The sequence below is a fragment of the Aythya fuligula genome, chromosome 9 (genome assembly GCF_009819795.1).
Source record: "Aythya fuligula isolate bAytFul2 chromosome 9, bAytFul2.pri, whole genome shotgun sequence".
In the NCBI taxonomy this organism is placed as follows: domain Eukaryota; kingdom Metazoa; phylum Chordata; class Aves; order Anseriformes; family Anatidae; genus Aythya; species Aythya fuligula.
The window spans coordinates 26,084,698-26,096,068 of record NC_045567.1 but is presented as its reverse complement, the minus strand read 5'-3'; the positions used below and the strand labels follow the sequence as shown (position 1 = coordinate 26,096,068).

General features: G+C 46.3%; 1 protein-coding gene across 1 annotated transcript; it reads right to left on the bottom strand.

Moving 5' to 3' along the window:
• Window positions 1-132: 132 nt before the first annotated feature.
• ERICH6 (glutamate rich 6) lies at window positions 133-8,674 on the bottom strand. The gene is made up of 11 exons (XM_032193309.1): window positions 8,539-8,674; window positions 6,270-6,316; window positions 6,044-6,160; window positions 5,115-5,196; window positions 4,859-5,024; window positions 3,786-3,853; window positions 2,825-2,982; window positions 2,593-2,678; window positions 1,649-1,801; window positions 647-878; window positions 133-396 (listed from the first exon to the last, which is right to left on the bottom strand). The coding sequence occupies exons 1-11, from the start codon at window positions 8,672-8,674 to the stop codon at window positions 133-135; spliced, it is 1,509 nt and encodes a 502-aa protein (XP_032049200.1).
• Window positions 8,675-11,371: the final 2,697 nt, after the last annotated feature.

The following is an 11,371-nucleotide window of genomic DNA, read 5'->3' as shown; positions in this document are numbered from 1 at the left end:
TCCTTGGCTCCACACCACAGCGGGGAAAAGCTGCAGGTGGAACCTTGCTGAGCACACAGGTGCCACAGCTTCAGGGGCATCTCTGTCTCTTCCCAGGCTTGGCTCATTTTGCCTTCACATCACACACGCTGGTCAGACCTGAGCATTTAGTATTGCCCTAACTGAGCTGCGCAGCTCTTCACTTAGGTCAGAAGTTGTGCAAAGGTGTAAGATCTTTAAAGTCTGAGTCATAAGGTATGCTGGAGGCTTGATTTTGTCCCACTGCTCATTGGATGGAAAGCTTAAGCATCCGCGCAGTTTATCAAAGAGCCGCAGGATCCTCACCCTGAGGGCCAGCAGCAGGAGGTCGTCTTCACTCAGCAGGGTGGGTGGACACGGCCGGCTGGCAGGGCTGACCTGGCAGGAGCGGAGGCGAGCGGTGTCAGCAGAGCCGTGGCCACGTGCTGGCACCGAGGAATGGGGTTTGGGGTGAGGCCTCTCGCCGGGAGAGAAACCTGCAGAGCTGGGTGACCCTGGGGCTGCGGGGCAAGGCAGGGGGCACCCACCATGGGGTGAGTGTGATCTGTGGGCAGGAGCTTCCCCGGCTGCCCCACTCCTGCTGCGGGGAGCAGCTGCGTGTAGAGCTGCCCGCACACTTGAGAAATACCTGCACTTTGGTTCCCACGTTGAATTTTGCTTGTTGTCCCATGGCGAGGAAGGAAACAGTGATCTTGTCCTGGCCCACAATCCTGACCCCCACGTGCTGGTTCAGGGAGATGAAGATGGGTCTGAGCGGGACGCAGGGTCCTGATGATGTTAAGCTGTTTGGCCACGTCCACCTTCTCACCCTGCTGCCTGCCTTGTCCAAATACTGCCCTCCCTGAACATTCATGTTTATCCTAAAAGAGAGGAAAATCCACAACAAGGTGGTGCATCCTGCTCTTCCACTGCCCATATCCCTGACAAACCCACAGGGACAGGATCTCAAGTCAGTGCTCTGCAAGCCAAGGCACAGCCAGTTTACGGTTTAAACCCCCACAAACACAATGGGGAACAGCCCTTCTTTTCAGGGAGGTTCCCAGCACAAGGCCACAAGCTTGGCACCGCAATGGGAGTGGTGCTCAGCTGCTTCTGGGGTACTCAGCCCTTGGAAACTACCCAGCTGCAGCCAGGATACAAAAATAAAAGCATAAAAATGAGAGGCCAGTAGCACACTGAGTCCTTTCTCCTCCTTACCTGTTTGCAAAAACAAAACAAAACAAACAACAAACAAACAACAAAAAAATTCACAACCAGTTTCAGAGTTTTGCACTTCTACACTACTGTGGGCAAATATTTCTCTGTTGTGGGGAGAGGAAACGGGTAGGTTTAATCTTAATTTTGTCTGGAACACCTCTGAGCCAAGGCTTCCTCCCTTCATAGGAAGAATTTCCACGGAACAAGGGGATGCTGCATCAACTTGGCACACACTGCTGTGTATCTGAAAGACTGCTTTTTCCCAATGGCATTAACAAGTCTGTAAAACACACTTGCTCTCCCTACAGATCATATCTCCTCTATGCTATATCTGCCTTTTAATTTCTGAGTGCTGCTAAAAATACATTTTATGACCTTTGAAATATAAAATGTGCAGTGGACAGAAAAGATGCTATGATTGACACAAACGTACCATACGGATCCGTGTGGGTAATAACAAGTACTTCTGCCATTGGACTTAAATAGTGCTTGTATTTCGGCGTTATTGTGCTTGTCTTCCTGTACTATGCAAATAAACCATTTTCTTTCTCGTATAACAATGACTGCCAGATTTCCAGATGGATAGCTATTGTCAGATAAGGTGTTCACAATGCCTTTGTTTGTGTTTGATCTGCTTTTACATACTAAATATTTCAGAGCACTACTTTAAAGTATAGAAGTTGCTGTATTACCTGGATTATTGTGTTAAAGGCAGAATGGTGGTGTGCAGCCAGTGCTACTTGGGAAAGGGCCAAAGTTTGTTTTTCTACATTAGTTTTCTGTACACTGACAAAATAAGTGGTCAGAGTACACTTTTTTGTTGTTTTTTAACCAATAACCTGGGCAGAATTGCTTAGAAGCCTTAATGACACATTTGTGGAGCCAGTAACAAGTATTATTGAAAGTACAAGCCTTGCAACGTGAAATGACCAACTTAACATGAATGAAGACAGAGGAAGCAGGGGCAGGTCTCATAGAGCTTAAAGAAAAAAAAAAAAAGGAACAACCAGGGGAAAAAATGGCCTGAACATCTGAACAGCAGGTGTTTTTTGTTTCATTGGGACTGGCAGCAAGGCCTTCCCCCATGGGACCACAGCTTGGGAGCGGGTGTGAACACCAAGCTGGCGTGTTTAAGCTGGGTATTAAACACACAAGTGCCATTCCTTCATCAGAGTTACTGGCTGATCTGAAAATATTTTACACCAAGGGCAATTTAAGCTGTTTCACTACTGTTTTGTTTTTGTTTGTTTGTTTGTTTGTTTGTTTGACAGTGGAAGTGGTGGGCCAGGTTATTCTGTGATGAAGCAGTCTAGAACACACGTAACATTACATTTCCAGCCCTGGACTAGTGCTGGCAGGTAAGTCCTGTAAGGATACAATATCTGCCCTGTTCCATCTGGAAGCATGGTAAGAAATTTTCCTCCATGTTTGTAGTATTTTTCCAACAGTTCATTCTTCACTACCTAAAATTGGAAAAGAAACAATAAAATGCATGACAGACAACCTGCACACAGCTGCCCCATTAAAGGCACCAGTGCAGGGCTCCAGTTGCTCTGCAGTGTGGGTGCAGTCCCGCTGCAGCTCGTCCCATCAAGCAGCAGCTACTTGCCCTTCCGCCCACAACAGTGAAGTCACAGCAGGTGATGCTGTAGGAGATGGGCTCCTCTTTGAGCTTTTCTGCTCTTTCACCAGGTACCAGTGTCCAGCCTGTTGGAGATGGTGGCTCCTGAGAAAGCAGGTAAGAAATCATGCTAGGTTGTCTTGAACCTAAAGGGAAAGGGAAAGGTTTGTGTGCGTCAGGTAGGGCTGGTGCCTCTGATGTCAGGGCTGCCTGATGTCTCTGCAGGGAGACAGTAATTTGGTGGAATGCAAATCTCTGTCTGAAACGCTCCATCCTGGGAGTGTCTTGGGGTGCTTTTTATCTAACAAGGATTGTCCTTGCTGTTCAGCTACTTCAGAGTCCAGTTTTCTACATAGATATGTGTGTAAGTAATGACATTTTTCAGGAAGCACTTGTGGCTCTGTGCTCTAAAGGACTGAGAATAAGCAACCCTAGATGATAGAGCATACATTATTGTCTTGACATATTCTGTGGAAAATACACCCATATTTGAAACCCAATTTACCTGTTCTTAGTCAAAAGGGCTTTGTTGTTACTCACTAGATCCCAAAAGCTGCTTAGTCACCTGTAGTCTGAGCCGGGAGTTCAGAGTGCTCACTTCATTAGCTAAAACCTTCCTACCTTCCATGGGGTTGGCTTTACAAGCCTATAGCTCTCTAATGTCAATTTCTGTGTATCTCTGTGGAAATGTCCAGGTAGAAGCACTGAAAGTCATAGTAAGGTAGGTCCTCTCTGTGCAACGGCCATGTAACTGTTCTTGCTTTTTTCGTGTGAGAGATTAAATTAGATGAAGCTATATTAAATAATGGGATTGCACACTGGACAATGAACTAGCATGTCACTGCATAAATCTTCCTATTCAATTAGAGACCATTAGAGATTAGCAATTCCACTAAATTCGTTGTTGTGAGAAATAGATAAATAAATGCGTAGATAAATGTAAACTCACATTCGGCTACAGTTGTTGTCTCAGCTGCCAGCAAAGCTAACTGTCTGGCCATTTGTCTCTCCTGCTGCCTGGAAAATGAAAGCGTTCATGGCACACACTTCATATACTCTGTTTTAAATGCTAGCAGTGCTAGATATTGTTGCAGTAGGAATGCAAGTTTTTGTATTTGTTTTTCTCTCCACTACTAAAAATGCAAATAACTATTGGAAACAATGGCATATTATCAGTCTAACATTATCTCAGCAAAGATAAATTTCTCCCATACAGAGATTTTGGTGAATGAACTCTGTGATTGCAATGGTATCAACTCTACTGATAGCAAAGCTTAACGTGTTAATGAATTTTATATGAGGATTTTTAAGTATAAGGAGTTCTGTCTGCTAGATGAACAAGACAAGTGATGTACAAGAATATTTTCACTATTTTTTTCTTGCTTAGCTTCTTATAAACTTGACTATGCCTAACAATGGCTTTGGTTTGTGTTCTGTGTATAATATGAGGTAGTCACACCATCAGGCTGCAGAGGATCTTTAAGGAAACTAGCAGTTTACTTCCAGGTGTGCTGCATTACTTTTCTTTAAGCCTATGCCTTATGCTTAGCAGGAGGCCATAAGCTTATACAGATATCTAAAGAATGCAGCAGAAGTCAAACTCAGAGTTCTTAAGGCTTCTGCAAATTGTAATCCAGATGCGTGTCACAGTTTATGCAGCAAAATAGGGAAATAAAAATTCAACCATTGTTTTGGCACATGGGGCAAAAGTGAGAACCAAATATTGTCCCTGCCATAGCTGCAGTTACATTTTGGGCCCTACCTGTGTCTGGGTATGTTGTACCTATTATGAACAGAAAGCACATGCTTTGCCACCCTCTCATAAAATTAGTAAAAGAAAAGCCAAGAGGGTCTAGACAGAACACATGTATAAGCGCTTGTTGCCTGATTTTTTTTTTTTCTCTCTTTTCATTCCCACTTGTTGTAGTTTTATTTTCTTGCCACTTCTTTTCCCTCCAGAGTAGCCTATTTTTTGTTATACAAAAGCAATCCTCAGCACTCTCCACAGTCGCTTTATGGTACCTCTGGTACGCTCTCTCCTTTGACAGGCGTCTTTCAGCTTCGGTGCCATGGGACTCATGGGGATCGATATCAATGGGAACATTCCAAGCACTTTCGCGATTCTTTGTCTCCTTTACAATGAACTCATAGAGGTCTCGATTCTGCTCGCAGCAGAACTTCTGGAAGGCAGAAGAGCAGTGTCACTACAGCAGGCCTTTTCACAGTAAACATCGGCTGATCCTTTCCCACCAGCTTACTGATTCATAATCCTGTGACCGTGGGCAAGTGTCTTCAAAGGAAGGAAATGGCTTCAGCACGCTACCACAGAACTCACACTTTGGAGTGCAGTCCTCCTCTACCTAAAGTGGAGGTATGGATGACAGAAGTATAGCATCAGCACACAAATCCTTGTTTTATATTGGAGAAATAAGGCTTTGCTTGGAATGCAACGTTTTAAAGCACGTGTGTAAGAACAGTTAAAACATATCTGTGTCTGTGATATCTTGGAACAATTCAAATCAGGCCATTAAGTTCAGGAAACTACTGAAAAGAAAAGCTGATCTGTAGTAATTAAAAATCTTGCTACTGCTCAAAGAAATGGAATTAATGTAGTGTTTGAGACACATCCATCCCAAAGAGAGAGAAAGCTCTGGAGCATGCAGAATGCTGCACTTGAGTACTCTGCTGCATTAACCCTTTCAAATACACTGCTTGTGGTTTTGCAGAGAAAAAGCTTCCTGACTGCAGCTCTGTTAATCCTAGAAGAATCTGTGTCATTTCATTAGGAATCACCAACAGACTTGTCAAATATGTTCAGCTTTTTTAATCGGCTAGATGCAAGTCATAGCTGCTGCACTGATGCACTTTAAGGTTGGTGCTAGATATTTTGAAAGACTAATCAGTTTTTTGAAAACATGTTTTGAAACTGACGTATAGTGCATGGAGCTGCCAAGAGCACCTGCTAAATCCACTGTTTAACACCTCTGCTCACAGAGGCAGCACACCTGAGCTCAGCACTCCTCAGAGAGACAGCAGTTGTCCCCAGCAGTAAGGGGTGAAGGGGTACTTGCTATGGCTGTTTGGCAACCATACTTTCTTTACTATATCATGTGTTTAGCACTTCTGATTCAAATATTTTTCTGACCATATACTTTTTAAACACTTGGCTTCTCTGGAGCATGGTTTCTGGAACTGCTACTGACCCACCTCGATCTGCACGCTGTCCCATGATGATTCAGGTCTGTAGGCCAGAATAGTTGGCAGGCCAACAGAGGGGAGCGTGTGTAGCGACTGCTTGAACAGCTTCACAAAATCTTCTTTGAACTTGAAGAAGAAAAAGAAATAGCAGTATGGAATCATATCTTTGTTCAAAGGTAAAAACACAAAGCATAAAATACATGTATAAAAAATACAGAACTTGGTGAGTACTTACCTCCAAGTTGCACAAAATATCTAAACTGCTGAACTTGTCTGGCAGGGCTGCAAGTGATAGCAATAATGAGAATTATTGAACAGCATTGCTGTGTTCCCAGGAAAAAGATCTCCTAGATTCTCCCATATCTCCTCTCTTCTGGCATGTCACCCTTTTCTCACCAGCTACATCAGTGGCCTGAGACCTCCTCAATGCACACCTTCCTACAACTTCAGAAAGGCTGCCCGGGAGCTGAGGGTGACCCTTCCTAAATGCCACAAGGACCTGAAATGGGCTTGACCTTAAAAGCAGTCCCACTGAAGTCGTGGAGATGGCTTATTGCTTACAGTCAATGACTTGTAGCACTCGTCTAATATTGCATTGCACTCTAAAACATTTCCGGTCTCTCTGGTTCTGAGAAGCATGAGTCAGAGAGGCAATTGTTTTTTCTCATCTCCAAGTACAGCCCATACTGTGTAAGTGCAAGGAAGAGAGTTTTGGCCTCTGAGGTGACAGGAAAAATCTCTTATGACTGTGTCTCTGTCACTGTCCTCAGCAGCCCCACATTCACTCCAGGCAGGTGGTGTTACCAACACCCAGCTGCCCCAGGTGTTCATCTTACTGCTGCTCCATGTGCATCACCTGCTGTTTTAATACTGATGCGGTCAGTGTGTGAGCTGCCATTGCTTTCTGTCCAGGCATACTAAGCAGTTTCCTTGTTCTTTTAATCAAGAATTTCAGTTCCCTTTGCTGCCACACAATTTGTCTTGTCCATTTAAGTAAGCTCATTCTGCTTTCCAGAAAATGTTCAGCCAGATAAAGAAGTCCTGGGTAGGCTGAAATACCAAATGCCTTTCTAAGTCCTTCTCTTCTGAAAATATGACAAAATCCAAGTGTGTAGTTGGAAAGGACAGGGTAAGAATCACAGCAGTCTCAGGTCAATTCTCAGGCCTGCAATGGAAGCTGCTGCTTGGCAGCGTGTCTGGACATGAATGCACTAGTTTAGAAAGCAATGTTACAGGAGTTGCTTATACTTTTAGAAGACTGAATGATGTGGCTGATGGGTTGCTTGACTTTTTTTTTTTTTTTTTTTTTTTTTTTTTTAAATTGCAGTTCAAAGATATATGTAGTTATCATCCTCTGCAATCATGCTGTGTCACAGAGTGTAACCACTCACAACCCCCACCCAAGAAGTGACTTCAGGAGGGCAAAACGCAGCAGCAGCACTGTGCAGCCTGGGCATAGCCCTGCGCGTGCTGCAGTACTGAGGGCTTGCCACGAAGCCCAGTACCTGGCTACAATGCTGGGGGACGTTCCCCCTCCTTGACCTGCCTTCTATATCACCTCTATCTGCTACTGCTATATTCCTACACAGGTAGATGATTTACCGCTGGCACAAGTTTGGTTTTCTTCTGTACTTTAACCATGACAGTGACAGTCATCCTGCGAAGATGTGAACCTCCACCTAAAGTAAAAAGTCTGTAACGCTTTTCCCCTGCAAAGATGTTTGCAGTGACTTTCCAAACATTCGCCAAGGGTTAGCAGAGAGCATTCTTGGTCTGTTGTAGGCTCTGCACGCCCCCTTTCTATTGGGATGGATCTGAACACAGCTTTCCCCACTACGTCTATGTGGGATGCTGTGTTTTACGACCCAGGTTGCTATTCCTGCTCCTGGAGGCACAGATGTCCCCCTGCAGAGGCGGACTGGATGCCATCCTGCACAATGTTCTCTAGCTGATCCTGCTCAGCAGGGTTTGGACTACATGATCTTCAGAGGTCCCTCCCAACCTCATCCATTCTGTGACTGCCTGGCATTGAAAATGAGGCACAAAGGATGCTTGATGGGGTGCCCAAAAGGGATAGTTTTAGTTTCTGCCTAATCTTAACATATTGCCTGCTAAAGTACAACCTGCTTCACCCAGTAAGTGAAGGGGCTGGCTCCTGAGTCACATGTATGGATGACTCAGCTGAGCAGGAGGAGAAAAAAGGTTGATGTATTTTCAGCTGTCCTTAGAGGCTTTGAAGTACCTCTCAAAAGAATACAATAAGCTATTCCTGCCGTCTGCTGAGCACTTCCACACCCACTGGCTGGTGCAGCATTCCTGCACATGCTGCGGGGGCCCAGAGGTTCATCTGGAAGCAGTTCTGCAGCGGATCGTGAGGGGACTGCTGGGGCTGCCCCTGGGCTAGTGCTGGTGTGCAGGAAGATCTTGGGGAAATGGCAGGGTGCCTACAGCAGGCATTTGGGCACCAGGCAGCCTGTGTGAAAGAATGCAGGTGAACAACCTGCTTTTTGAGCAAAGCTGTTTCTTACGTGATTTTTTGTAGGCATGTTCATAAAGCCAGCTAGCTTCTGTTTGCACGGACACTGAAATTCCTGGAGGCTTCTGCACAGTGGTGGGGTTGGCAATACCTGACGTTTCCATCTCCCTTAATTTAAGACAGAAACCTGTGTATTAGTCCTATGCAATGACTTCAAAGCAGTTGCCTTTGAAGAATAAACTAATAAATAAAACTTCTCCAAATGTATGTAACCAGAAATTAGAACGGTTTAGACATAGGAAGTGGGGCTTCTCCCTGGCTTTTCTGTTGTGGCCAAGGACACCTCGTGTCTGGTCTAAAGGCCACGGATGTGCCCCGAGTTAGGCTGTGGAAGGCTGGCACATGGCCTCACGGTGCCCGCGACCCTGCTCTCCCGCAGTGCCTGGGATGCCCTGCCTGGGCTCTCGCTGCCCTGGCGTCCCCCAGCCGCCTCACCACCACCGCCCCGTCTCGCCTGGGTGTCACCAAGTGCCCAGCTCAGTGTCTGCTCGTGTCACAGCACCGGTGTCGCTCATCTCAGTGCTCCCCACGGATGACGATACTGGCTTCCTTTGTGTGCCCCTCACACGAGCAGGGCTGCGGGGCTGGCCCTCAGCCAGCAGCGTGGGGTGAGGCTGACCCTGTGCTGAGCCGCTCGGCCCCAGCCATGGCGGCCTCTGGTCTCTGTGCGGTCTCCGTGGCGACGCGGCGGGCGCAGGCGCTGCTGGGCTGCCCTGCCTGAGGCCCTGTGCCCTGGGGCCGGTGCCAGCAGTGTGAGGCGAGCCCTGCAGGGAGCAGTGCCTGAAGCCACCGCTGCTGCCCTGGGGCTGTGGTGCGGTGTGGCCATCTGGTGTGACAGCAGACTGGGGCCATGGGGGCCTGGGCATGGTGGGGCTGTGGCTGCCTGCCTGAGGGGAGCTGGATCAGGGCTCACAGAACTTGGTGCCGCTGGGGTGGGTGCTCAGCTGCGCTGGGGTGCTGTGTGGGTGGCACAGCTCTGTGCCGTGTTTGCTATGGGCCATCTGCCATGGGCAGTGTTAGACCCAGGCTTGGGCTTCGACCCACAGCAGCGTGGATGTGCTTTGCTGTCTGGACGTGGTGTCTGCAGCTGTGGTGGCCTCACAAGCACCCGCGTTACCCAGGATGATTGAGGTACTCACTTTTAAAAATGGAGAGTGTGTTGGCAGTGGCACAGCCACAGCGTGGAAGCGCTTAGGCAGTGCCACGCTTGTGGTGAACTCAGTGGTTCCTGCAAGACCTTGCATTTTTCCATTTGTTTAAAGTGGAAATGCTTTTAGGGAAAATACTCAACAATATGTTGTATCAACTCAACAGGAATAAAATAAAAAATCCAAGGTACAGCTCCTGATGCCTCGTATCACCCTGTCACAAGCTGCAGTCAGGTGGTGTTGGCATGGCCGTGCCACTACGCCTGCTGGCGCTGCCACGATGCAGGACATGCTGGCGCTGCCATGCTGCAGGGCCGGCAGGCTGCGGGCAGAGCTCTCCCCCAGCTGGTGGCACTGGCCCTGCAGTGGTCCCACTGCTGCTGGTCACCTCGGCTGGTGTTTTCCCAAGGTGCATTTCTGTCTGTTTCAGTCAGATTGCTTTGTTTGTGGTCAGGAGTTTTGTTAATAAAACCAGGCTGACTTCTGCGATGTTTGTGAGTATTCCAAGAAACTTCCATAACTGATGTGCTGCTGCTTTCCTTGGCAATGTGCTCCTGTCCTGCCAGCCTCTCCCGCCCCAACCTCAGACATCGCCCTCAGGAGGTTGTGCCAGCTCCTCTGCACCCGGTTTTGTAAGAAAGGAAACAATTTCATCAGGTGTTGGAACCAATGTCACATGTTCATTCACTGATCTAAAGGGGAAACACAAGGCTTATTGGCAGTTCACGCTGAGGTATTCCTTATTCTAAACTCAGTTGTAAGAAAGATACTGGGTGGTGTTTCTTTTTCTTTTTTTTTCCCTTCTGTAACATGTAACAAACTGTATCTGTTTCTTCACAGGAACTGAATGGTGTAGGAAACAACGGTGAAATTGTGTTAAATTATCTACTGGGGGTTACTAGCAACATTGGACTAATTTAATTTCATGAATCCTGCTACAGTCAAAGACTTGCTTCAGTTTTGTTTTACACAAAAAGCTCTTAAGCCCCAACTGTCAGTAAGAAAAATTGTCTTCCACTATAAATGTTACTGAGATACGAGAAAATGAATTAAATTCTTAGGAACACTTGCTTAACAAGTCCTGCTAAATGCACAGGTGTTAACTCTTGTGAAAGCCAGAGCTTGACTTTGATCCCGCGTGAGCAGGAGTAAATTAGTACATTTGACTGATGCTGCTGGAGTTCTGCCAGCACAGTGTAAATGAGATCAAATGGAGGATCTTTACAGGAACTGAATACAAAAAGATTACAGTAATTCCTCGTGTTTTTGTTGTTGTTGTTGTTGGTTTTTTTTGTTTGTTTGTTTTTTTGTTTGTTTTTTTTTTTCTTTTCCATGATCACTTCCAAATTCTCAAGGACAGAACAAGCTTCCCCACTCTGAAGCTTTTCTTGTAATTCTCTTGTGCTTTTCTATGGACTGCTGCCAAATGCTGTGTGCTATTTGTATAGGACTTTGTGTCATAACTCCAGAAATCTCTTCCCTGATAGCATATAGTTAGGACTATTTTTCTTCCCCATGTATTATTTTACATTTATTCACACCAAGCTTCATCTGTCACTTATCATGTAGTTTTCCGCTATTGTGGGGCTTACTACCTCCTGAGTAATTCATCAGGCTGTGTAACCTCACAACATATTGCCTCTTCCAACTGGA